Raw genomic sequence first — 27,631 nt, 5'->3', positions numbered from 1 at the left:
AAAGTCTGTTTATCCATTGATGGACATTTAGGTTGTTTCCATGGCTTAGCTATTGAGAATAATGCTTCAGTGAACATGGGAGTGCAGGTATCTCTTTGAGATACTGATTTTGTGTTCTTTGGGCATCTATCCAGAAGTGGGGTTGCTGGATCACACAGTAGTTCTGTTTTTAATATTTTGAGGCACCTCCGTACTGTTTTTTCCATAGTGGCTATACCAGTTTACATTCCTGCCAACAGTACACAAGGATTTCATTTTCTCCACAGAGGACAGGCCCTCCGTGATCAGGCTGCCTCATGGGATGATCAGATCCATGAGAAACTGAGCAAATGAATGTTAGAGGAGCAGAGAGAACTGACAGGGAAGAGTAAAGACAACATGAGTTGTTTTGATTACAGAGAGATGAGCTTGGAAACTAAGGGCAGGGGCTATCCTGCCACCAAAATGTAATAATAAGAGCACCATGACGAGGCTCCTCATTTGAAACTAGGATGCCAGTGACCTTGGGGACTGAATGAATTTGGCATTGCTGGAAAGATGAGTGTGAAGAGAGGTTGGAAGGTTAATCCAATCAGGGCATTAACTGGGCCTGGATATGACTGTCTCGACTAGGAAAAAGTATTGCTAAGTCCAGCACCTGGCAGAGCAAGGGCTGAGGAAATATTTGTTGAGTGAATCAGTGGGCACAATAAAGATAGTGCAGAGAACCAGTTGCAGAATTGAGGTTGTATTGTCACACTACCATCTGGAAAAGCCTGTCCTCTGAAGAAGAGAGTTACTGCATCCCACCCCCCAGGTCTGATCAGTGGGCCTCTGGGACCTGGGAGCTCATTGCTTTAGACCTGGTGAAGCAAATGCCTTCTGAGCTCAGGGAAGTGAGGTATGCCTGGGTGCGATGCTGGATCTAAGCCTTTATGCTTATGTCTCTGGTTTCATTTGTAGGCCACCATTTATTTTAGTTTAATAAGTCATCTCTGTGAAAATGCTTTAGGTCCATCGTAGGGTCTGTAAAGTGGAACTCCGTATGTGTTTTCTGGCAGTAAACTACATTAGATTTGTGTGTCTAACAACAGGAATGGTGTCTCGGTTTATTCTTTCCTTTGAACCACTATTGAATGGCATTTTGTTCTGATAATGTTGTAACCTGTGAGGTCCTCGTGTCCTCTTTTTGTGTATGTGCCTTGGGTTGACTGCATTTCACTTAATTTTGCCTTGTTTCTGTGGGTCTGCCATGGTGGCCTCTGGCTTAGATAGCTACAGGGTAATTTTTGGCTTGAGAAGTTGAAGCCAATGGAGACACTAGATCCCTATATTCCTGGCTATTTGACGCTATATGTCTTAAAGCACATCTCCAGTTTAGGTTTCATCAATTTGGAGGGAGAAGTACAGTGAGTACAGGTACCAAAAACATTCTCAGCCCCCCAGAGCACATTAGTAAAGTACATCTGATACCAAGGTGGACACTGTTCCTGGTTGTATTCTCCACAGGTGACTTGCCACAGCTACTATATGCACTAACGTTTCTGTAGTAGGTCATGTTTTTTGAAATACACAAAAATGCTTCAAGAGACTGGTTGTAAAACTCTGCCCATGATGAGAAATAACTTCAAGATACTTCACTCACTAAGTGCTGGAAACATACTCTAGTGGGATGTTTGTGGAATGGCTGGTGTTTGAGGGACAAATATAAAGCACACCTGTAAAACTGGGACAATCAGGTGGCAGATTAATTCGATGTTGGCAACTTGAGTCATCAAAGTTTAGATGATTCTGCTGTAATTAGGAATTTGTAGTCACTTTGTTCCCTCTTCCAGAAATAAAGAACCAAGTTATAATTTACATAATTTTCCTGAACTCAAAATCCGTCAGGAACTAGGCAGTCCTGTAACTAACTCTCAGATTCCTCCAGTTCCAGCCTTGTGCTAGCCCACTAGACCATGGGGCCTGCATGGAAGATGAAAGTGTAAAAGTCTGGACCTGTGTTTCCTAAGTCAGTGGAATGCTGTGTCTCTTGCTTATATATATAGTACAGTATTTCATATCGGGGTACATGGTGCTCACAGCTGAAAGGAGTATTTATATGCAGCCTTCAGAGGTATGCTTGGTATGAAAACCATAAGTGATCTGCCTCACTGGTTTGTTTAAAATTCTCAAGCATATTGCTATCCTAACATAGCTTTTATTCACTGCATCTCCTTTACAGTGGAGGGAAATAACCATGTGGTGAATGAAAAATATACTGGACTTGATCCCCATAGCAAGAAAGGCCCGTAATGTTTATGTTAGAAGGTGATCCTGTGTTTCTTCTGCTTGGCAGAAGGCTTGGATGTATAATGAGGTATTAACGTGTGTCAGATCCTGTGTTTCCCTAGAACTCGGTGTTGTCTTGTAACACTTGAGTTCTATTTATTGAAATGATGACATGCAGTAATCAGGACGTTGCTGCTCAGCAAGCCAGGTGCACGTCTGCGTCAGAGGTTGTTGGGAGAGTGGCTATTGGAACATTAACTCCAGATTTCCTGACTTGTGTGTGATGAAAATATCAAACCCAATGTGGAGTTAAGCCAATACCAAAAGCAAGTGAAAAGAAAAACCATTGCTCTTTGGAAGGAAAAATGCCACATCAGCAGTACTAGGGGATTTATTTGTAATCCTTTGGTCTGATACAGATTCATTTATTTTCTCTAGTTTTACTGTCATAAATAAAGCATTTTAAATGCTGAAGTAAACTTTAAGACAGCATTCACAGTGAAGGTTATTCTTGTTACCTACTGAAAACCTCCACATGTGCTTGGATCCTAGCAGAAGCGATCGTGAGCTTGCCAGTGTGTCATCCTTAAAACAGTTTCCCATGCTACCTCATTTTTTCTTGGGAATATGTTGTTACTCCTGAAAGAGAGTCCAAATGCAAAATAGCTTTTTGTTTGTTTGGTTTACTTTTAATGAAGAAAGAAGCCATGGTTGATGAGGATGAGATGCTGTGTGCTCATTGAGTCACTTACATAAAGTGAGAAATGAAAGCTTTTTCTGTAGCCGCTTGTGTCATTCTTTCTGGTGGACTCTTCCTCTTGCTTCTGGGGTAACAGTCTCAGTGTAATGAGGTGAGAGGAGCAAGTCAAGCTTGGTATGTTGCTGACAGACAAAATCTTACAAATTAAGCTGATTAAGTCTTAAATTGGTCAGTTTCCCACTTTGATATTAGGGTATTTAACAGGATAGAATTTTATAAGTTGCTTCTTTCTAAAGGAGCACACCTTTCTTAGGGTGTGACGTCGGAAATCCTTTTGTCAAACTGAAAGGTGAACTCAATACAACTGCCTTCCTGTCAACTCTACGCATTCCTGAAATAGGGCAGGCATTGCTGCTGGGCTCAGGTGTCCCAAGATGCAGTTTTATCCACTCGAAAACCATTATGTGTTCAGCTCAATTAGATTAATTACTTTCCTCACCAGGATTCACAATGTTTTGCAGTTTATCTGTGGTAACTAAGTGTTAGTTTTATAAGTAAAAGGTACTGTTATTGACCTCAAAAGGGCTATGGTTCTTTTGAACTTATGGAGAAGAGTTCCAAACAACCATTTCTAACCAAGATGAAATATGGGTCAGCAAAATTGTCTTCAAGTAGAGTTTTCTACTGGCCAAGAGACTGGCATTTAGAGGAGAGTTCTTGTTTGTTTTTTAACTCTATATCATTTCTGTTTGGTGTCTCTAAAAAAAATCTGGGCCTGTCATAACCTAACATGCAGTTTTCTGTCTCTCCTAGAGTTACTAGCATATATTAAATACTCTTGGTTTCCAGATGAAGATCTTTGAGCTGAACCCAAGCTATTGTCTATTGAGAGAGGTCACACAGAAATCCACCTTGGGTGAGACATGGTTGTTTCATGAGGGCTAAGCAAAAGTCAAGGGCAGAGTCTTCTACCCTGAGCTGCCTTAGGTTCAGTGGTATACTATTTCTGATGCACAGTCAAGAAAGAATAGGCACTGTTTGCACTCTTCAGCGATCACATTCAATGTTTTAATCTCCCTTTATCCTTCCCCATGGGAAGACAAAAATGGGAAGATTCAGATAATTATTTAATTTACTGAGTGGGTCTGCGAACCTAATACTTTCCAGAATCCTAGTGTTGTAGGAATTCTCAGTTACCAGCCTTGGTACTGAAATAAATAAAGAGGGAGGTGGGAAATCACAGGTCAAGCATGACTAATTAAGGCCACATCTGGCAGAACTGGGACACATCTTCAATACAACAGTGATAATAATAACACTCTCCACATGTTTAAGTGACAAATTATTAAGTAGTTATGTTTACATTCCTTATTTTGTGGGCTTCTTATATAACTCAGACAGGTAAGGGCAGGCTGTTAAATCCTATTTGTTTATTCGGTAAATATTTATTGAGTGCCTAGTATTTGCCAGGCCCTGTCCTAGGTACAAAGGATACAATTGGGAACAAAACAATAAAGAAATCCTGTTTTTGTAGAATTTATGTGTTAGCTGTAGGGAGACAGACCACAAATAAATGAAGTGAGCGAAACAAAAGTTATGTTGGGAAATGAAACTGCCATGGAGAAAAGTAAGATAAGGAAAGTGGAGAGGGGAGTGTGGGGTTGTCACAGTACTACCTAGGGTGGCCGGGGAGTCGCCCTGGGGAGAAGACATTTGAGTAATGACCTGCAGGAAGTGGGAAGGTGGCCAACTGGGAGAATAGCATTCTAAGTAGAGGGAACAGCTCAGACCGGGGCCCCGAGGTGGGAGCCTACCCGGTGTGCTGGAGGAACTGCAGGGAGGCCAGTGGGGCTGGAGTGAGTGAGAAAGAGGGCCGGGGGAGATAAGGTAGTGGGCACCCACACAGGCCAGTGTGTGCTTGAGGCATTTACTCTCTGGGAGATGGGGAGCCAGTGAGGCTTTGAGAAGAGGAGTGACAGGATGGATGAATGGGTGCTTAAATAGCGTGACTCTGGCTGTGGTGTCTTGAGTAGACTGGAGGGGACAAGGGTGGAAGAAGGGAGACTGATTAAGGGGGGATTGCAATAGTCCAGTAACAAGATGGTGGTCCTGATGCAGGTGGTACTTGTGAAGGTGGTGGGAAGTGCTAGAGTTCTGGGTAGATTTAGAGGTAAAGTCAACAGGTTTGGTTTGGGTATGAGAGAAAGAAAGAAACCAAGGATGACTCCAGAGTGTTTGACCTGAATAACTGGAAGGATTTGGTTGGCATTCGCTAAGATGAGGGTGACTGGCTGGAGGAAGTTTTGGAGGAAGGTGGAAATCAGGATCTCTGTTTTGGCCAGGTTAAGTTTGAGATGCCTATTAGATGCCAAATGATAATCTTCAGCGGGCAATTAAAAAAATTTATTTTAGAGATGGATCTCGCTCTGCTTCCCAGGCTGGCGTGCAGTGGCTTTTCAGAGGCACAATCATAGTACACTACAGCCTCAAACGGCTGGCCTCAAGTGATGCTCCCACCTCAGCCACCTAAGTAGCTGAAACGATAGGTAAGTACCACCATGCAGTTTTGGATATTCAAGTCTGGAATTCAGGAGAGAGGTCAGGACTGAAGATAGGCATTTGGGAATGGTGGGCATTGAAACAATAGACCAAATGGGATCCAGGAACCAGTAACGGAGACCAAGAAGGAGGGACCACCGAGGTGGAAGGAAAAGCCAGGAGGGAGTGACCTGGAAGCCAAGGCAGTGTTCCAAGGAGAAGGGTCTGGTCATATCTAGCAAGTGTTGCCACTGGGGCAAAAATGGATACATCAATCGGTCATAAGCTGATGCCTAAGATAAATGACTCACCAAGGGCTGTGGCTGGGAAATAGCTGGGTTAGGGCTCAAGGTCAAGTTCACTTTCTCTCTGCCATGAGAGTCCTCTGGCTGTGCTTGACCTTTAAGTGCTGTTTTACGTCATCGTGTGCTTTTGCATTGGAGGTGGTATTGTGTTTGTACTAGTTCTGATACTTTAGCAGCAGTATCTTCTGATTTTATTTTTTAGTATGTATGAAAATTTTGATTTCTCATATTTTTATGTAACTATGGAATGTATGCTCACTATAGAAAAATTAGAAAAACAGAGAAGCAAAAGGAAAGCCAAAGCTGTTGATTATAGTTATACCACTTAGAATCTGCCATGCTTACAAATCAGTATATGTCCTTTCAGACTTTTTTCCAACCACATATGTAGACATCTTTTTCAAAAAATGATTTTATGCTAAATATTATATACCCTTTTTCACCAACAATGTATAATAAGTATACATTGTTGTATTTTTTTCTCAAATAGTGCCTGGATATTTATGATATGGTTTGCAAGGACATGGTGATAAGAAATAACCTAGGGATTGCCAGTGGGAACAAACCCAGAAGTCAGAGAGTGATACGGGAATCGTTTCTATTCACTGAGCCTTAAGCATACGCTGGGCGCTTTTGCCGGGCATTTTATTCACAATATGTCTTTTAATTCTCACAATAGTCCTGTGAGGTGTAGCTGTTACTGTTTCCACTTTTGTAGCAAGCGCCCTAAGAGATAAAGACATTTGCTTGTGGTTACCTTGCAGCAAATGCTGGAGCAGGAATAGATTTGGTTGTCTCTTATCTCTTTCTGTGTTTTAGATTTGAGCCCAGGCTAAGCTGTCCCTCCAGCTGCCTGTGTCTGCATTGTCCCTCGGGGGTTCTGGGCAATCAGGGTGGTGGCACAGGCTGGGAGGGGTTGTTGGTGCCCTGCCTTCCACCCAGGATGGCACCACTCCCCAGTTCCACCACTGAGATATGTCTGATGAGGCACCATTTATTCCTCTGTGGTTCATAAGACAATGCATAGAAAATTAGCATTTTATCCCTCTAGCTGTATTCTGTTAAAAATACATCTAAAAGCACCCCCTGTCACATTGATCCCTTTTGAGCTAAGAAAAAAAAAAAGGCATTTCCCTCAAGCAGGTAAATATGTATTTTTTTTTTTTTTTTTTTACAGATTCTCAAATATACCAAGCACACACTTAAAATTGGCTTAAATTTTATTTTGTTTTTGTTTTTTTTTTGAAACAGAGTCTTGCTCTATCACCCAAACTGGAGTGCAGTGGCAGGATCATGGCTCACTGCAGCCTCAACCTCCTGGGTTCAAGTGATCCTCCCTCCACAGCCTCCCAAGTAGCTGGGACTACAGGCGTGCATTACTATGCCAGACTTTTTTTTTTTTTTTTTTTGGTAGAAATGAGTCTCATTATGTTGTCCAGTCTGGTCTCAAACTTCTGGCCTCAAGCAATCCTCCTACCTCAGCCTCCCAAAGTGCTAGAATTACAGGCATGAGCCACCATGACTGGCCAAAACTGTAAATGTGTCAGAATCTTCTGTGATTCCCTTTCAGCCCTTCTTGGGCACCCTAGTCTTCTCAGATATTCTTATAGTAGAATCAATATATAACATAGTATATGTAATAAATAATACATAACACATAGTATAACTGTGTATCTGTGATAGAGGTGTGTTTAATATGTGGTATACAGCAAGAGCTCAAATGTTGAAAAGCTCTAGTGGCAGAAATATCAGATTCATTGTGTTTGAAGTCACAGTTGTGTTGTTTACAAAATTAATGTGGCACGATGAGGATAAAAAAAGAGTTCCTCCTGTATTTCTAATGCCTCTATTGTTATCTGGAATGCTGAAGGAATGCTTATGTCATTAAGTCACTAAACATGCTTCAAAGCAATTCTGAAAATGTAAACTTCATAAAATCACTATGATATTTTATCTTTTCAGGTGCTTAGATGACATGATCTGTAAATAACTCCTGTCACCAGCTCACTGTTAGATGGAGAGTTTATTCTTTATCCAGAGTGGATGAGTGCTGCCTAAAGTTTTGTTTGGTTTTTTCCCAGGTTTTAACCCAATACAAAATACAGTGTAGATGCACAGATGCCTCAAACCTGTTTCTTGGTGGTCCCATGACCACCTACCACAGACTTAGTCCAGCTATTCTCTGGATTCTTCTTTTCCAGACACACCTTTGCTTCTCAGAATTTCGGCACATTTTTAAAGCAGTGCATATGGATGGTGGTCTTGTAATTCTGTTTTCTTTTCCTTTCTTATACTTCTTTAAGTTTGGGTCTAGAGTGATCAGAGTGTGAAGGCACTTCTGTGATGGGTTAAGTTAAACTGAGCCATTTTGTAGGACACTAATCATGTTGCTCATAGAGCCTTAACTTACAGGACCATAAATTAAACTTGCAGAATCACCCTAAGCATTGAGAAGTTGTCTGAGATATAATTCTATCCATCTGAAAGTACCTCTTCCTGCTGGTAAAATGGAGACCTCCTCATTTAATAGGGGTTATATCTTATTATATATACATATGTTCTACCTGAACAATTAAGAGTTTGAAAAATAAAACTTTTTTGATTTGGATTTGGAATGATTTACTTTATACAAGTTTTAGGCAAGCTCAGAGAGATGCTAATCTAAAACTCAGAGTTCATGTAAGGATTGTGGTTTATAAAAATGCTCTTATGTATTGGTTTAGAAATTCTGGTTTATAGTTTATTTTGAACTTGATTTATGAACAGAAGTATTACTCTCATTTATTAAGGCTGATGGGTTTCTCTTCCCACCCTCTCCTCAGAACTTTCCACTTTGTCCTTTCTAATAAATTTGAGAGTGTGGAACACACTGTCCACAATTCTTCCTTCCAATATTAGATTTTAGACTAATTAACAGAAGAAAGCAAGCATCTTTCAAAAACTTGACTTTAAGTACTTGGATATATATAATCAGAACCATTAAAAAGAACACGATGTTTAGTGCATCTCTCTTCTCTTAGCACAGAAACTTCTCTTGGCTGTTCCTAGTGTTGAGGCAGGCCAAGTGGAGCTCTAAGCACTGAAATCTTGGAGACTAAAAGGCCGTATCTTTTGGTAGGAAAGTGAGGACCCCTTCTTGTTCATCAGTTCTGTTTTTGTCACTGGTTAGCTTTTAAAAATATGTTTAAAAAGGCCGGGCATGGTGACTCATGCCTGTAATTCCAGCACTTTGGGAGGCCAAGGTGGGCGGATCACCTGAGGTTGGGAGTTCGAGACTAGCCTGACCAACATGGAGAAACCCCATCTGTACTAAAAATACAAAATTAGCCAGGCGTGGTAGTGCATGCCTGTAATCCCAGCTACTTGGGAGGCTGAGGCAGGAGAATCGCTGGAACCCGGGAGGCGGAGGTTGCAGTGAGCCAAGATCGCTCGATTGCACTCCAACCTGGGTAACAAGAGTGAAACTCCATTTCAAAAAAAAAAAAATTAAAAGCTGTTCCATCTTGCATATTCCTCTCCCCATGTTGGTGAAATTCCAAAGCGTGGAAGTTTTAACTTTTCTAAGCTGGAATTTATTAGCTGTTAAAAAAAAAAAAATGCTTTTTAGTCTTGCTGGAAGTTGTGAATAGACAATGAAAATTTCATATAATTTCTTTTAGTCAGACTGAATATACATTTAAGAAATAAGTACCAAATGCTAAAGAGCATTGGAATTTGGGGATGGAGATGTGGCCGACTGTCATCATAAGAGACAAGATACTGGACATTTGAACAAAGTACACTTTCCTCTTTGAAAAGAAGAGGAAGGTTTCCATTCCATACTGCAAATAATTCCCACATTATTCTAAGTCACGTTGGCTAACAGGTCAACAATAACAAAGTCCCAAGAAAGTGGTGCTGGCATCCCTCAGTCCTAGTGCTAACTTTGCCCTGCTGCTTATTAGGAAAAGGTAGAGTAGCTCATGGATGCCTATCATGGCCCGAGAGAGAGGACATTTAATTCAGAACATTTTGCTTTGTTTTAGGAATAATCCCAGAGTAGGAGTTGGGCATGACTAGTGGACCTCCCTTTATGGACTTTCTTGTTACACTGGAGGATGGTCATAGTTCTGTCCTTGGAGTGTTTTCCTGATGGTTAGATGAAATGTTGCGCATGATATGCTTAGCACAATGCCCAACAGATTGTCAGTACAGTCAGTGCTAGCGGTTACCATTACCATCATCATTACTAATCATCTCTTACCATCAAATGTTTCATTGTGAGTCTAGCATTCATTTATCCTCAGTGGGACACATTGTGAGGCATCTCAGAGTTCAAAGGAACTAGAATCTAGTTGCATTTTAGATAAAGGAGACTCTGAAATAAAAAGTGAATAATCCATTCTGAACCAGATTTACATTCTATTAGGGAGATCATGATTGAGTGGTGTTTGTTTCGTAATGCCTCCTGGTGTTACGCTGTATACCTTATATATGCCAGGCACTAAAGGTGCTAGGTACTAAAGACATAAAGATGAAGAAGACATACCTGGTCCCTGCACTCAGGAAGGGTCTTAGGTTGGGCTGCTACAATGAAATACTGCTACAACGAAATATTGTAGACTGTTTGGCTTACACACAAACATTTATTTCCCACAGTTCTGGATACTGGGGAATCGGAGATCAAGGTGCTGGCTGATTCAGTTCCTGGTAAGGGCCTGCTACCTGGTTTGTGGATAGCTGTCTTCTCGCTACGTCCACATGTGTCAGGGAGAGAGAGAGGGAGAAGAAAAGCTCTCTGGTTTCTCTTCTTATGAGGACACTAATCCCATCCAGAGACCCTCATGATCTGATCATCTCCCAAAGGCCTCACTCCAAATGTGATCACATTGTGGATTACAGATTCAACATAGGAATTTAAGGGGACACAGACATTCAGTCCATAGCAGCAAGCTTAAGGTTTTTGGGGTCTAGAGACAAAATGTTCTGTTTTGTGTGCTTCAGTTTCATTATGTGTAAAACTTGGGATTTAATAATAATAGCTATGTTATGGAATAGTTTTGAGAATTTAATGAGTAGCCTGGAGCTGGGCACCCCTGTGCAGAAGTGTGTAGTGTTCTGGGCTTGGTTAAAGCAAGCTGCTGTGTGGCTGCTGGGAGTCATGGCATTTCCAAGATTTACCTCTTTCCTGTCATCCCATTTCTACATGCAAATGACCTCCCAGACTCTAGCAGGCCTGTGGCTGCCACCTTTCTTTCTAGCTTCCCGAACCTTCCCCTTCATTCAGCTACCTGAAATCCCACCTCCTCCTAAAGGACTTGCTGGCTGATTCATAGACAGCTGTGATTTCTTCTTGCCCCACCCTTTATATATCCGGCTCCTACAACTCTCCCATTTCTTGCTTCAGAACACAATGTAGGTACATTCACTTAACTTAGTGTACCTGTGTTGTTCTATTGTGTCAATGTGTGTGACTTCATCTCTTTTAGAAAATAAGCTCTCAGGCAGGAATTTGGCTTAACTCATTTATACAGGGCTTAGAAAAGGCTCTATGGAATTAGAGACACCTAATAAATGGTTCAGACTTTTGAATGATGCTGTAATCATTTTAATGGAGGCTGATGTTGTGTGTGTTTAAACAAATGGCATGTTTTCCAGCAACATTCTGGCAAATTAGCAGCATCTAAATTTAAAAAAAAAGTCTGTACTTAGAAAATGAATTTTGTAAACTGTGGTAACATGCAGTTATTTATTGCTGAGCTGATTTAAACAGAGGCCCAAATGCAGTGGTGGGAGCCAAGATTTAATTTTTTGCAATGTTTATTTGTTTTCTGAAAAGTTGGTTGGCATGGCAGGGGTTGAGTGGGAAAGGAGGGGGTGATTTAAAGGCGTTATTGTGAACTTAATGCATATTTTAAAGAGTTAGTTAAAAACCCTTTATATTAGGTTAGCAGATGTGATTTGGCACCATCTCTTTCTACACATGTGCCCTTTTCATTAGGAATGTGTGCCTGATGTGGTGCAGATGGCATTTAGGCCACTTGGTAATATTTTCCACAACCTGTTTTTAGTAATTAGGCTTGAATTTGCTGGTTCAAAATACTGAATGTCTTTTGGCAACTTTGTAAACGAAGGAACTTGAAATGTGGTCAGTATACCAGCAGAGGGCAGTGTAAGCCAGTGTTTCATTTGCAGTCAGCCTCCCACGGCCATCCAGCGGCCATGGCTGCTTTTCTACACTCCAGAGGAAGAATGTTCCCATTACTTTATTTGAGACACAGATGCAATTTGAGAATTTAAAAAAAAAAAAAAAAAAATTGCAAATGAAAAGTTAAAAAATAGTCTTTTATTGGCCATCTTTTGGTAAGAAGATAAATTGTTCAGAACAAATTTGAGCTGCAGTTCTCTTTTATGAATTTTTCCTTGAATTGTCTATCAACATGCTTGAATGATTATGTGAAAAGTGTAGTTCTTATGTAAATTATTTTGCTCACGCATTTGAAAGACAAAATATTTAATTTGATGATAGATGTTTTTCCTTGCTCAATAGTGGATAGTACGATTTTCATCATGTCTATAAGGGTTTCAGTTAGTTTTATGACAAGGGAAAGGTCATTTCCGATTTATATGGTCCAGTCAAGTTAACCTTCAGAGAGTTAACACCAAAGGACCGCTTCTTGTCATAGCTTATTGTGCTTTATAACCAAAAGTGTTGCCTTTTACTCATAATTTTTTCCTCACCACAGAACTCCTCGGACAACCCTACCCTCTGGCCCTCTTGTTCCCTTCATTCTTGTTTTTTCCAACTTCAAGAGCAGACAGAGGCGCTGCCTCCCCCTTCTCTCTTCAGTGGCCTCCCTCTCAGTTCTGCTTATCCCTCTCCCTTTTAGTGTCTTCTATCTCACACCACCCTTGCTGTTATGGGATGTTTGTGTCCCCCCAAATTTCATATGTTGAAGCCCTAACCCCCAGGGTATTTGGAGATGGAACCTTTGAGGAGATGGCGAAGTTAAACAAGGTCGTATGGTTGGGGCCTGATAAAGGCTAGTGCCAGTATAAGAAGAGGAGGAGCACCAGAGCTGTCTGTCTCAGCCGTGTGAGGACACAGCGAGAGGGTCAGCCTATAAGACAGGAAGCAAGGCCTCAGCCGAACAGTCCTGATGGTGCCTTGATCTGGGACTTCTGCCCTCCAGAATTGCTTCTGTTGTTCAGGCTACCCTGGCTGTGGTGTTCTGTTATGGCAACCTAAGCTGACCGATGCCCTCTTAGGATCTCACAGGGATTTGAGGTTCAGAGGAGGGGACCATGATTACCTGTTGGAAGGCAGCAGAGGCTCTGCTAGAAGGGCAGGTGGGCTGATGAGCAGAAAGCCAGAGAACTCCTTGAGGAAGGGGCTTGATATGGTTAGGGTTTGTGTCCCCACCCAAATCTCATCTTGAATTATAATCGCCATAATCCCCACGTGTCAGAGGCGAGACCAGCTGTGTTTAATTGAGTCATGGGAGTGGTTTCCCCCATGCTGTTCTCATGATAGTGAGTTAGTTCTCACAAGATCCGATGGTTTTGTAGGGGCTCCTCCCGCTTCTCTTGGCACTTCTCCTTCCTCCCTGCTGGTGAAGATCATGGTTTGCTTCCCGTTCACCATCCGCCATGATGGTAAGTTTCCTGAGGCTTCCTCAATCATGCTGAACTGTGAGACAATTAAACCTCTTTCCTTTATAAAATTACCCAGTCTCAGGCAGTTCTTCATAGCCGTCTATGGACTATGGACTAAATGTCTATGGACTAATACAGGGCTTGCCTAGGAGGCCCGAGAGAGTGAACAGATACATAGAATGATCGTGGTGCTCTTGATGGAGAGTGAAGAGATAGACTGGGATGAAACTGAAGACTTGTGGGAATAAGATGGGATAGGTTGCGTAGAGCCTTGAAAGTAGTTTGGCTTTGGTGCTGTGGGAGCTTCTCAGATTTAGAGATGGCACACCCTTGGGGTAAATGTGGGTATCGCATAAGCCAAAACAGAGTAGAGACTGTGCCTCTCTGGGGTGCCAGTTTTTCTGGATGGAACTTCTTGCTTGTTGGGACTCCAGATATATTTCTGTGTGTTTCCTCCTTGCCGTCTTACTAAGGGGGCTTTGGTATGATGATTGAGGACAGTGGAGGAAAGAGGGCGTTGTGAAAACATCATGAGGAGCCACAGCTCAGCCCTTGGTCCCCTCTGGCCACAGGGTGGGACTGAGCTGGCAAAAACATAAAAAAAAATAATTTTAAAAAAACACCGTAAGCAAAACATGAATAAGTGGTGGTGAATCGGGTGTTCTTGCCTGGAAGGAGAAGCTTTGGGTCTACTTGCCCATGTTCCTTCTGCCAGAAATTTTCAAGTGCTGGGTGCCTACTGGGTTCATTCTTCCCCCATGACATTCCTGTAAGGTAGGTGGCTGCTTTTCAGCAGATGACAGTTTGGAGACAGAACTTACTAATGTGTGTAGGGTCACAGACAAGTTAGCTGGTGTGTCAGGACAGAAACCCAGGCCAGGCCAAGCCTCTGCAGGCTTTTCGTGCTGCAGAGTGGATAGGCAGAAGCGAGCAGCCCTGGAGAGACGGTGCTGGGGCTGGAAAGGAGACTGCTGATGTTTGGCGAGTCAGCCCTTTGGTTTCTGTCCTGCCCCTTGCCAGCTGTGGGACCATCAGGCTGGCAAATGTAGCCTCTGTTCTGAGTGAACATTAGGGATCTGTATTGATGAGAAAAGGGAAGAAGGGATATCGGGGAGGCAGACAACAATTTACTTTTAGATCCTCTCTTGATCCGAAAAAGAAATGCAAATGTCTATTGCCTCCGAGCAGATAGAATGTTGACTTCTACTTCAGCGGGTTACATTGCTGATTTATGCATATTACCACGTCTCATAGCCTTACCCTGTTTTGAACATGTATACTTCTTCCACCTCTGAGTCATGGGGACATGTATCACTGTCTGAAATGATTTTATTTATGTGCTCTTATAGTTACTGTCTGTCTCTTGCTTTGGCCACACAAGAATCTAAGTTCCAGTTGGGGTGGGACCATGGTCTGTCCTGCAGTGTCTCTACATTTGTGATGTGCTTGTAACATTTGATAAAGATTTGCGAATAAATATATGGAATACTGAAGAGGGAGGGTCAAGTTGTCCTGAGCACTGAATGCATTCTTCCCTCCCTGGCTCCTGCCCCCTACACCCTTACTTTTGTCTGCAGCTCTTTCTAAAAGGCATTCTTGTTATTGACTTGTTTGCAGGCATTGCCACAGGGGGGTGCTACAGCATTTGAAAAGAAGAGACGGTGGACAGCATCTGCAGGCAGGCACCTGTCTTTTGGGTTTGCCCAAAGCTCAGTGAGAAGTGAACTATCACTGTGGCACTCTCTTCATTTCCCCCTGAATGTGCAAAACAGCCCAGTGAACTCCCTGCCTGAGAGAGCTGACTGGATTTTAGCAATGTGAAATGGTCATATACCAAGAGAAATTTTTAGCAAATTGAAAGGAACATATGTAAATGGTAATTGATGAAGAATCAAGTTTTTCAGATAACTTAAGTTTGAAGTTATCCAATCAGTAATTTTTTTGTCTGCAACACTGTAGTAGTCTGTTTTCACGCTGCTGATAACGCTGCTGATAAAGACATACCCGAGACTGGGTAATTTATAAAGAAAGTTTCAGTGGACTCACAGTTCCATGTAGCTGGGGAGGCCTCACAATCATGGTGGAAGGCAGAAGGCACGTCTTACATGGCAGCAGACAGAGAGAATGAGTCGAGTGAAAAGGGAAACCCCTTATAAAACCATCAGATGTTGTGAGACTTACTACCATGAGAACAGTGTGGGGGAAACTGCCCCCATGATTCAGTTATCTCCCACCTGGTCCCTCCCACAACAGGTGGGAATTATGGAGCTACAATTCAAGATGAGATTTGGGTGGGGACACAGCCAAACCATATCAAACACCAAATTCACAGATGCTAATTAATGGTGGGAAGTAAGGGGTGATAAGTCCTACTGAAGTATTGAAACATCAAAATTTAAAAATGCTTTTAAAAAGATTGTGCCCTTCTGTGTTCCTCAAATGCACATGGCAACTAGAACACTTTGTAGAAACCCTTTCAGGGACATGTTTTAGGAAAGAAATTTAAGTTACATGGAATAATGTTTTGATTATTTGTCTATGAATGGAAATTTCTAGATAAAAATTTCCTTTTTTCCCCTTCCTTCCTTCCTTCCTTCCTTCCTTCCCTCCTTCCCTCCCTCCCTCCCTCCCTCCTTCGTTCCTTCCCTTTTTCTGTCTCTCTTTTCTAAAACAGGGCCTCACACTACCGCCCAGGCTGGAGTGCACTTGTGTAATTACGGCGCACTGCAGCCTCGATCTTCTCAGGCCCAAGTGATCCTCCCACCTTAGGCTCCTGAGTAGCTGGGACTACAGGCACAAGTCGCTACACTCAGCTAATTTTTTCGTTTTTTTTTTTTTCTTTTTGTATTTTTGTAGAGGTGGGATTTCACCATGTTACCCAGGCTGGACTTGAACTCCTGGACTCAAGCACTCTGCCTGCCTCAGCCTCCCAAAGTGCTGGGATTATAAGTGTGAGCCACCACACCCAGCCAGAAATTTCTAAAAGCAGTTCTATGAAGTAGTTTGAGCAGTCTCTTTTCCTTTTCTTCCCTACTTTTAATTTTTTCTATACTTTTAATATTGCTTGTCACTTTCTGAATAGGCAGTATAACATCAAAGCTGAGTCCAACCGTGTATTTTAATTAAATAGAAGCCAAAATAAGGAGCTGTCATTTCTAAAATGAGATCTTTTATTTCCTTCTTCCTCTACTTTGGCATTGGTTGGTATTTTTTTTATTTTTTTTTTTTTGCCTTTTTTCCCTGAAATGGGATGTTAGAGTTTAGATTATTGCTGTCAGGTTAAAAAAAAAATTGAAACTAATTAAAAGTTGATAGCTTAAACATTGACTCCTACCCATTGAGTGCCCTTTATATATGTAATTACAGTGTTTACATATATACACAAATACAACATTGTGTTTACATGTATACATGAAGTCATATGTAATACCCCAAATATACCCTCAATGAGAGGAAAAGAAAATATTGAAAAGTTTCCCCAAATCTAAACCTTTTCTCACTGGAAGTTGAATGTTGCTGTGTACTTGTGTAATTAAGCCATCATAGCAAATTTTCTGCTACGGTAACATACTTGGACTACATGAAATGTTATTGCCAAGTTGATTTTACAAGGTTTTGACCTATTGACATGCTAAGATAGATGGTATGAGTCTTTTAAGTTCCATTACACAGGATTCAAGGACCCATCATCATTTAAAACAAGAGAATATTTTCCAGTTGGGCCATACACACACTGACTATTCTAACAGCAATATGAATGTTGAAGTGTATTTCTGAATTTTAAAACTCCAAAGTAATAAAGTTTACATTAAACAGATTTTCTCTTTGATCTCTCCTCTCTGCGTGTGCAATGTATGGTGTGGTCTGTACAATATGTATGTAGTATATATATATATTTTTTTTTTTTTTTAAACTTTCATTGAGATCTTCATTCAGGACTTTGTTTATTCAGGTTAGTATTAAGTTTGATTTTAAGGAGGATGAAAGAAAGTAAAAAACTGTATTCACTTTTCTCCAAAAGTGGATTTAATGGGAAATACCTAAATAAAAAAAAAAAAAATCTGAACTATTTTAAGAATGTTCTTAGTGGTTAAAATTGTTATGGTAGCATATTGGGAGCAAGGGAAAATGCCTCATAAATAGCTAGTTTAACAACTGTAGTTTTAAATAGTCATGAAAAATAACATGACTGTTAGGAGGAAACATTAAATATTCATGAAAATATGGACTTCTAGTTGATACATAATGAAAAACTGAAGTTCAGGTTGACAGAAGAAAGTGCATCTCTCAAAAGTATGTAAAAATAAGAATAACATTAGTTCCCCTGATATAATTAGAAAAAATAGTAATAATTTTAATTAACTTTTAAGTAAAAAAACTAAACAAAAGTCTGTAGAATAAAAAAAATTAAGAACTTGAATAGGAAAAGAGGAAAATAGAGAATGAGGAGGTGTGGTTAAAAGTGAGGTAAGTTGGCTTTGATCCAGTTTCCACCAATTACTAGCCCATGGCCTTGGGTAAATTAAGCAGTAAAGCCACCTCACTCTTCTTCTCTATTATATGGGAGTACTAATACCTGTGTTGGAGGATATTGTGATGCTCAAATGAGATATTTTAAACAAAGAGTGAGTTTTTACTTTTCATGTAGATAGAATAGGATAATGCTAAGAATGTACTGTAACACTAAAATAATTTCCTTTTGGCATGTAATTGGCCTAGAATTTATATTAGATTCTTGTGCTTTGATTTAATAATGTTTAAAGTTATGAAAAATAAGATGAATGGATAAGTTAGGCAGTTATTGAAGAAACTGGGGAAACCCAGTATTAAGATTGCAGTTTAACTGGATATTAGCATCTTTGATAAGCAGAGAGATTTGTTCATGATGAAGAGGATGATGATGATGATAATGACAGTTAATGTTCATTGAGATCATAAGGTATATTAGGCACTATAAGAGCTATACAGGAATCTTATCTTCACTATAGTCCGACGAGGTAGATTCAATCATTAAACTGATTTTGAAGTTGAGGAAAGCGTGGTTTAAAGAGGTTGAGTAACTTGTTAGTATCCACAGTGGATACTGGGATTGAAGCCCTGGCAGGCAACCTTGATTCTTAACTGACAATGGCACCATAATGGATTTGATTATACGGTTAACTTCTTGGGGACCCAAATCTTACATGGACTTTTGAATCTAAATGGTGTAATCTCACCACAGAGTTTCTTGTTTCCCTCACATCTCAATTTCTCTCATCTTGTATTTTACTATATGTAGTCAGGAAGAACTAAGCTGCTCTTTCAACACTTTGCTTAGAAATTTCCTCAGCTAAATAGCCAATTTTATCACTTGCCAATTCTACCTTCTACAAAATACTAGTACATGAACACAGTTCAATCAAGTTCTTTGCCACTTTATAACAAGAATTTACTTTCCTTAATTATTCAATAACGTGTTCCTCATTTGTCTGAGCCTTCATTGGCACCATCCCTATTTCTACCAACATTCTGAGCAGGATTACTTATGTGTTTTCCCAGAAGATGAAAACTTTCTATATATCTCTCCTCTTTTCTTTCTGAGCCCTCACCAGAATCACCTTCCAAAGTCCCTTCACAGCAATATCAACATTTTCTAGCATGTACCTTCCAGCCTCTCTATGCATTAACCAGTTCCAAAGCCACTTCCACATTTTTAGGTATTTGTTAAGGTAGCACTCCACTTCCCAATACCAATTTCTATTTTAGCTTGGGCTATTATCATAGAATACTGGTATTTATTTCTCATGGTTCTAAATGCTGGGAAGTCCGAGATCAAGTTGCTAGCATAATTGGGTCTGACAAGGCCCTCTTTCTGGTTTGCAGATGGCTGTGGTTTTGCTGTCTTCAACTAGTACAGAGAGAGAGAGGAAGCAAGTTCTCTCGAGTCCCCTCTTATAAGAGCATTAATCCCATCATGGGCAAGGACTCCACTCTTATGTCCTGATTACCTCCCAAAGGCCTCATCGCCACATACCATCACATTGGGGATTAGATTTTTAAGTTGCCTTAAATATTCAATACTATTATTGTTTTGCTTTCTGTTTCTGTTTTATTTTTTTCCTCCCGTATTGCTCTTTGGAATGCACTCTGATGACCGAGTGTATCCAAATGGGAGTTTATTTCTTGGGCAGCATTTTTATTCTTGTTGGAAATTGGTGATGATTGGAAATATGCTCAGTATGTGCAGTGCTGATGATTTGTCCAGTGTCCCCCTAGTTTGGAGATGTTGGTAAAATAAAATTAATTGAAGGGAGGAATTAACATGAGAATCAAGCCCATTATTAGTTTAAGGATGCATTTATCCTGAGAGAGATTATATAAACTCACAGAAACATCCATCCCTGCTTACAACAATAAAAAAGAAACATGTAGGACAACAGAATGCAAATAGTGATTTTTGGCATAATGGTGGTTTGGCAGGTGAAAATAACAGAGTTCTAACAGAGGAGAATCAGAGGACCTGTCCTTGGGAATGGAGGCAGGCCCCCTTTTCTTTGGGAGATACTAGGAAAAGGGTTGGAAATAGAAGGAAAAGGAGACCCTCCTTAAACCTAGCTACACTTCATCACACACATCTCTGACTTTGATCCCTGTGGCAGGAAGCACTACTATTAAAATTGGGACTTACTGAGGTTTTCTCATATAATTAGGAAAAGGAAAGGTGTATTTGACAATGGAGCCTTTAGATCAAATTACCTGCAACCTAGTTGTGGCTCAGTGGTCAGAAGGGAGCCACCAAAGCACTTATTAATGTATTGCATAGTTGCCTTATAAGGCACAGGGAGCCAGTAAGAAAGCTAGCTGCTAGCAGCAAAATATCTCAGAATCCAGAACGGATTCAGCAGTGCAGAAGAGAGATTTGCAGAAAAATGTAGAAGTTGCAGTTTTCAAACTGATGAAACTTTTGGAACATGATACCGGTTGAAACTGCTGTCGGCTACCATGTCCCTGCACCATTGCCTCTTGCAGCAGATTGCAGCCCTGCAGGTGTTAACCCTGAGTGACTGTTAAGCTCCGTGAGGGGATGTGTTTTCAGACTCCCTGGTTTTCAGGCTGTGTCTGTTAATGTAGAGTGGCTAATCTCTACGAAGGGGCTAAGGATGTAGTTCAAAAGCCGGCAGGGAGACATCCACTGGGAAGCAGGATTCGTCTTGGTAATTGCTTAAAAGAAATAAAGGCCCTTTGTGAAACCCTTCTCTTTATCTCCCATATTCCCACGAGGAAAAAAAAGTAGAGAGGACAAAGAAAATATGTAAGAATACTGATTGTGACTATTTTTTCTTTTTAAAACGGACATTTTCATGGTTTAAGGAAAACAAAAGGAAGGACACAGAGATAAGCATCTAGATTTTGGTGCTGCCTGTTTGATATAGACAAATGGCCTCCTCCTTGCGTTATTCCTGATTAGGAATTCTGAAAAATCTTATGTCAAATGATGATATTCTGAAGCTCACTATCCTAAGTAAATGAGTGCTTGATAAATTTTTCTTTGCTTAGAAGCAAGAGATGATTAACTGTATGCAAAGGGTCTTCATTTTATGTGCCCTTTTTCCCCTCAGAAAATTGAGAGGTTGGTTGTTAATACAGACCAACAATGTGTTTCTGAATGATGTTATTTTCTGAATTAATGCTGCACTACTCTTTTTTTTTTAAATCCTATTTTGGTAAATGTAAAGTTTTATCAAAATAAAGCAAACAAAAGGAAAATCCCCAAACTGCTTAGAAAAAAATTGGGGATCACTTTTCAGGACTGTTCTCATTCAGAGGCAGTCACGTCTGTTTTGCCCTCTGAAATTAAATGGAATATGATTTTTTTTACTTCTAAAGGGGCTCTTCCAAGATTACTTCCTAGAATAGCTCTGACTGATGTATTCTTGAAATCAAGTGAGACCCTGTCTTACTGTCATCGACATGAATCCAGCTTTTAAGAATGGTATTGGTCCTTGGATTAGCAGCTGCTACATAATTACTTTCGTCTATCTGATCATTAATATATAGAGTATCCATATAACTTGTTGAAAGCTAAACAAAAACCTACTTAGGTTGGTCATTTGATATCATAAAACTGATTGTTTATAACACTAAAAATGTTTAACTGAATTAAATTAAATTGATTAGTATGAGTTACAGAGTAAAGAGAAGAAAGACACATAATAAGTTAAATAAAGGGCTCTGTGTTTTCTGAATGGTAGGAAAATTTCCCAGGGTACATCACCCTTATAATACTACTGTGGGGAAGTTGTTAACTGTTTTTAAAATTCTACTTCTAAGGGTATTTGTCATCATCAGTGGCAACCTTTTCTCTTGCTTCAGATGTGTTAAGTCTTTACACTTATTAATTCTTTTATGTAGTGTTTGTAGTTTGTAGAAGGAAATTGATTTTCTTGTAATGGGAAAATCATCGCTCCTATTATGATATAAAACTTTAATTTGATGTCTCCTTCACTGACCCAAACTAATTACAGCAAAAACATGTTAACAAAGTGAGTAAAGTTCTTTCTTTCATGCATCAATTTTACTACTCAGGGCTGCCCCAGAAACTCTTAAATGAAGGTGCTGCTCTGTTACCCTGGGACTGTGTGTGTGCACATGTATGTGTGTGTCTGGAGTAACCACTGTGACAGCCAGTGAAATATAGATGCTTGTGGTGAAACTTGAACTCCTCAGATGATCAGCTTCTAAGGAGCAAAGAAATATTAAAGGACTTTATCAGTAATGGTTAGAACACACAACAGCTGAAAACATGGGCAGAGCTTCCTCTTTAATTTGGGCAGATTGGAATGCACCTCCCCAAATGAAACGGAAACAGTAAAATTTAAAAACTTTTATGAGTACCCAGCTCCACTGCACCTGGCTGCTCTAATTGCCTTCAAGCCAGTCATTACTGGGGAGGCAAGATGTTTAGCCACCAACAGCCCTTATTAATGTATAATAGGAATTTACTTGTAAAACAGAATTATTGGGATGGCATGATGTCATAAAGACAGAGTGCTGACATTTCAGATTGTTTTATATAGGGATGTTGAATTATAATTTAGGAGTGGAATATTCTTTTGGTAATTAATCACAATTCGGGACAACGTCAGTGTGGGTTAGGTATATGGATACATAGAATTCATGATTGTAGTGCTCTTCTAATAAAGGCTGTGTTTGTGCAAATGCATGTAATTCTCATGAATTATCTATGGGGAAAGAAAAATCTTCTCTCGTACTTTGCAGATGTGCAAAAACTGACCACAACAGGTGTAAATAAATGAAATGTTTCAACAAGTCTGCCTCTGGATTTCTGTAAAAATGTAAAAGCCTCACAATTATAAAGCTGCCTGCAAATTTTCTTCGTGGTATCAATGATATAAGAAATGGGATACATTAATTTTGCTGGACCTCAAACTTAGAATCTGTCAATATGGCTCTGTGATTAATGGCTACAGATTTTACCTGCCTCATAAATATAATGGGCCTTGATTACTGACCTCAGTTTGCAAAGCAATAGTTAACATGATGTCAACACTTCCATTGTAAACCCCATTTTTGGAGGGGTTTATAACGTGGTCATAAAAAATCACGGGGGGATGACACTTTGAACATGAGGTCTTAGTCTGGGGAAACAAAGATATTTTCAGGAAAAGATTTAAGTATTCCATTTACCTGTTTGTAGGTTTATGAAGACCTAAGCTGCATATAAAAATTTCAAGTTTTATGTACTTTAAAGAGAAAAATCTTAAATAAATAGGATTTCTTATTGCTCATCTTGTTCAGTTTTTCTAAGGAAATACTCTATAGTTAGAGGATACATTTTAAACTGGAAGGGAACATTTTAAACATGGTATGGTACATATCAGAAGATATTTAAAAAATCATTCTGTGTTAATGTCTTTGGGATTTTATGCCTGTCAGCCACATAAACATATGTTTCAGATCCTTCTCAACAAGAAGTCTAGGGCAAAGCTTAGTTTTTGCATTGCAAGCCTTGGAAAATACAGTGTGAACTGGGCCACCTTGGCAAGACAATGTTGCATACAACAGAATACCTGATACTGGGTAATTTATAAAGAAAAAAATTTACAGCCGGGCGCGGTGGCTCAAGCCTGTAATCCCAGCACTTTGGGAGGCCGAGACGGGCGGATCACGAGGTCAGGAGATCGAGACCATCCTGGCTAACACGGTGAACCCCGTCTCTACTAAAAGACACAAAAAACTAGCCGGGCGAGGTGGCGGGCACCTGTAGTCCCAGCTACTCGGGAGGCTGAGGCAGGAGAATGGCGTGAACCCAGGAGGCGGAGCTTGCAGTGAGCCGAGATCCGGCCACTGCACTCCAGCCCGGGCGACAGAGCGAGACTCCGCCTCAAAAAAAAAAAGAAAAAAGAAAAAAATTGATTTCTTCCAGTTTTGGAGGCTGAGAAGTCCAAGGTTGAGGGGCTGCATTTGGTGAGGCCTTCCTCCAAGTGGGGTCTCTGCAGAGTCCTGAGGTGTGCAAACATGCCAGCCCAGGTCTCCCTGCCTCATCTTATAAAGGCCGACAGCCCCAATCCCATATTAACCTATTAATCCATAAATGTTAATCCATTCACGTCTTAAAGGCCCCACCTCTCAAAACTGCCACATTGGGGATTAAATTGTAACACGAACTTTGGAGAGGATAAACATTCAAACCACAGCAGACAACAAACATCCTTTCTGACCTAGAACATAAGTTGCCTCTTGTGTGAAGAGAGAGAGAGTGCCCAGAGCTGCTCCAAGGCCATCTCCATGTCTCCCTCCTGGGCATGGCGATGGCATGATGCTGCTTGCCCCCTGTGGGGTGGGGTCACCCTTAGAAGCTCAGGATTTCTTCTGTACCCTTACTGACCATGGCACAGAAAGACTAAAAGAACGCATACACTTTTTAATAGCCAGTACTTCTACAAGTTTGTGAGAGCAAACTTCCTGACGGGAAGCCAGGATTAACTCTCTTGGAATTTGAGGGAGGTTGGATTGGAGGCCGTGGTCAGAACCCAAACTTTTGAAGTGGGAGTTCAGCTCCCACAATGTACTTGACTTGGTGAATAGCTTAAGAGTTTTCATTTAAAGAGTCATCTCATAGTACTTTATAATTGGTTCCAAAGCCACTAGGTGGCCTGATGGAAAGGGTTTTTGTTGTTGCTGTTAGTTTGTTTTTGCTTTGGGGATATGGGGAGACTAGATTATGCCATAAAATCAGTAAAGCAAAATTGTTAAACCCACAATGATACTGGGCAAGTGTTAGGTTTTTCTCTTCTCTTTCTGAAAAATTCCCTCTCTTCCTTCCACCCTCCCTCACAAGGGGGCTTTTCCACAGTCTTCAGAAGGCAGCAGAAAATGTTGCAGTGTGGTGGTTACAAGACTGGCATATATTTCAGTATTGTTTGTAATGCCTGAAATATTTATCAAAATATACCCATGACATCTTCTGACCTCATTTGATATCCTGGAAAGAAACAAGCTATTTCACTATTTGCTTTGTATTGTTAGACTTGTTGTCATAAAACGTAAAATGTAGAAGCAATACCAATAATTCTTAGGCTGGCAGAAATTATCGGATGTTCCAGCCTGCTTGAGTAATAACACTGGGCCCTGGCATTGGGTAAGACAATGTTGCAACAATGTTATAATGTTGTAAGCAGCATTTCTTACCCAATATCACGGCCCAATGTTTTTACTGGCTGGGTCAGCAGACAAGGCTTTTCCTTGAATAATGCTCACATAAAGAACTTTAAAAATGTCTCTGATGGCCTGTGGGTTAAGGCAGCAATAGCATTAATTGACATAGTGATAAAGAAGTTTGTAGCACTGCATTTTGAAAAATACAAAATAATACAGCACTCTTGGCACTTCATATGCTGTGTATATTTTAGTCTTCACAGCAACCCTATGAAGTAAGTGGTTGGCATACATTTTCTGAGATTGAATAGCTTGTGAGCTGTGGAGCTGGGATGGGAAACCAGGTCTGTGTTATTTTGAAACCCATGGTACTCCCATTATGTATCAATAACTCATAGGTCGGGTACTAAAATATTCATAATCATGAGTTTATTTATTCAGTAAATATCCATTGAGTGGCTGTCATGTGGTAGGCCTTGTCAGATTCTGGAGTTGTGATATGAATGAGACAGCCTTAGGGTATATGCACGAGAGGGGTAAGGATACTGAGACGTTACAGGAACTTACACTCGAGGCACAAGGGCTAAAATGAGAGATGTGAACCCAAAGAGAGCATGTGGAAGGGGCGCTTGATCTAGGGTTGAGGAGGTTCAGGCAGAACTTACCAGGAGCCAAAAAGCTGGAAGGCAATGGCCGCAGCCAGGTGGAGGGGATTTGGATAAGGGAAAACATTTTAATCCACGAGTACAGAAGAAGTAAAGGAGGTGAGAGAATGTGTTTCCATGAGGGAGAGGCCAGAGCACTCAGTGGTGGTCAGCTCTGGAAGGGCTTTGCGAACCCAGTTGGAGGAGTTTTGACTTTCTCACAGGCTGTAGGAAGGCACTGGTGGGTTCTGAACTGGGACTGAGGTGCCCAGATCAACATTTGAGAAGCTGACCCTGGCCACCTTGTGGAGCAGGGAATAGTGATGGTGGCACCAAGGGAAAGGCCCCCTTTGCAGTCACTGTGAGTGGAGTTGGGAGTGGACTCTGGTGATGTTCAGCAGGTGGATGCACAGTCCTTGGGGATTTATGGGATGTGAGGGGTAAGGTTCCAGAGAGGTGCCGAGGATGGCTCATGGGTGGCTAGTGGGACATGTGCCTGTCACCCAGAAGAGGCTGCGAGGAGGGAGACCAGGACAGGGGAGCTTCGGACGTACTGCAGCCTGGGGAGCTACCAGTTATACACGTCCAATAGGCAGCTGGAGCTGGAGGAAGAGATTTGAGAGCCATCACCATACAGATATTAACTGAAATCACAGGAGACGAAAGACGGTGTGGCATGAGAAGAGAACCTAAGAAGATCCCCAAGGCCAAAGACTCACTAAGGGTGGAAAGAGAAAAGGGAGCCTGCACAGGAGCAGAGTGAATGGGCAGACGCAGGAGAGCAAGGGGAAGCCCAGGAAGGAGAGTTCAATGAGGAACACTCATCAGTCCAGTGAAAATGTTGCAGAGAAAGCCAAATAGACAAGGGCTGCAAGGGTGAGTGATATCATGCCTCCCCACACCCCCATGCATTGTCTTGAAGGAGGTGATGCTTTGGCATGATTTGTCTGAAAAATTCTACCAGGTCTTACTTCATTTTGTCAGAGGGACCTGTCTAAAGGATGCTTTAGCAGGCTAAAGTTTCACGTTTCCAGATACTTTCTCATAATCGTCAAACATACTCTACTCTAAAATAACCTAAGGACTTTTAAATAATAAACTTGTTTGTTATCGCAGAATGTAGCATTTTTAGGTTGAAAGTAATTTTAGAGATCAACTTATTTAGCCCCTTAATATTACTGTCAGTCATTGATTTATTCTGTAAACACTTATTAAACTCTAGTGTCATCCAGGTATATAGATTAATAGGAGTTTTACTATAGTGATCTTTTTAAGAAAATATAAGGGTGCAGCATTTTGTTGTAATGAAAATGCCATAGTATGTGGATTAATAGAAATAGAGAAAATTCAGTCCATGTTAATTTTTTTTCTCTCTCTGGAAAGATGGAAACACTAATCAATGCAGATTGACACATCCTCCACAAACTGTTGAGTATCACAAACTCCCTGGCCTTGATGTTTTATTAAATTCTTCTCTGGGGTCTTGTCCCACTTTGCTCTTGGCAGTGTCGAGACTTTGGACAAGGCGAAAGGGTGGAGCAGAGGCCACTACAATGTCCCAGGCCCACTTGCCCACTTGCCAAAGTGCATGGACACTGTTCTGTAGCCCCAGGTACCTTTGCAAGTCCCTAAAACCCCAGCTAGGCAGTGTGAAGAAATAGAATAGCAGAGGGAATGGCGCGGCTTGCTGTTCTTTGGTGCTGGTTATGACCAAACCTTAGAAAAAGCATCTGGTGCCCCGAAGTGCCCTCTTGCTCCCCTCTGCAGGTGCAGCCCCCCAGGCGCGCCCGCACCCCTTCCCGCATGTTGGTGTTGGTTCCTCCGAGCTGGCTGTCCTGTCTTCATTTACTGTTTATCTGCATGTGACTCTTCCTCATCATAATGTGATTCGCTTGGGGAGG

General features: G+C 41.0%; 1 protein-coding gene across 1 annotated transcript in view; it reads left to right on the top strand.

Annotated features, from left to right (window-relative positions):
* Window positions 1–13,366: 13,366 nt before the first annotated feature.
* Window positions 13,367–27,631, top strand: part of JAZF1 (JAZF zinc finger 1) — a 275,619-nt gene continuing 261,354 nt past the window's right edge. The window contains exon 1 of the mRNA XM_017881472.1: window positions 13,367–13,428. Coding sequence (XP_017736961.1) covers window positions 13,395–13,428 — 34 coding nt within the window. The 5' untranslated portion in view covers window positions 13,367–13,394. The remainder of the gene's footprint in view (window positions 13,429–27,631) is intronic.

Source organism: Rhinopithecus bieti, unplaced genomic scaffold, assembly GCF_001698545.2.
Source record: "Rhinopithecus bieti isolate Rb0 unplaced genomic scaffold, ASM169854v2 scaffold_13014, whole genome shotgun sequence".
Taxonomy (NCBI): Eukaryota; Metazoa; Chordata; class Mammalia; order Primates; family Cercopithecidae; genus Rhinopithecus; species Rhinopithecus bieti.
Note: the sequence above shows the minus strand (reverse complement) of the source record. Positions and strands in the feature narration are given on the sequence as shown.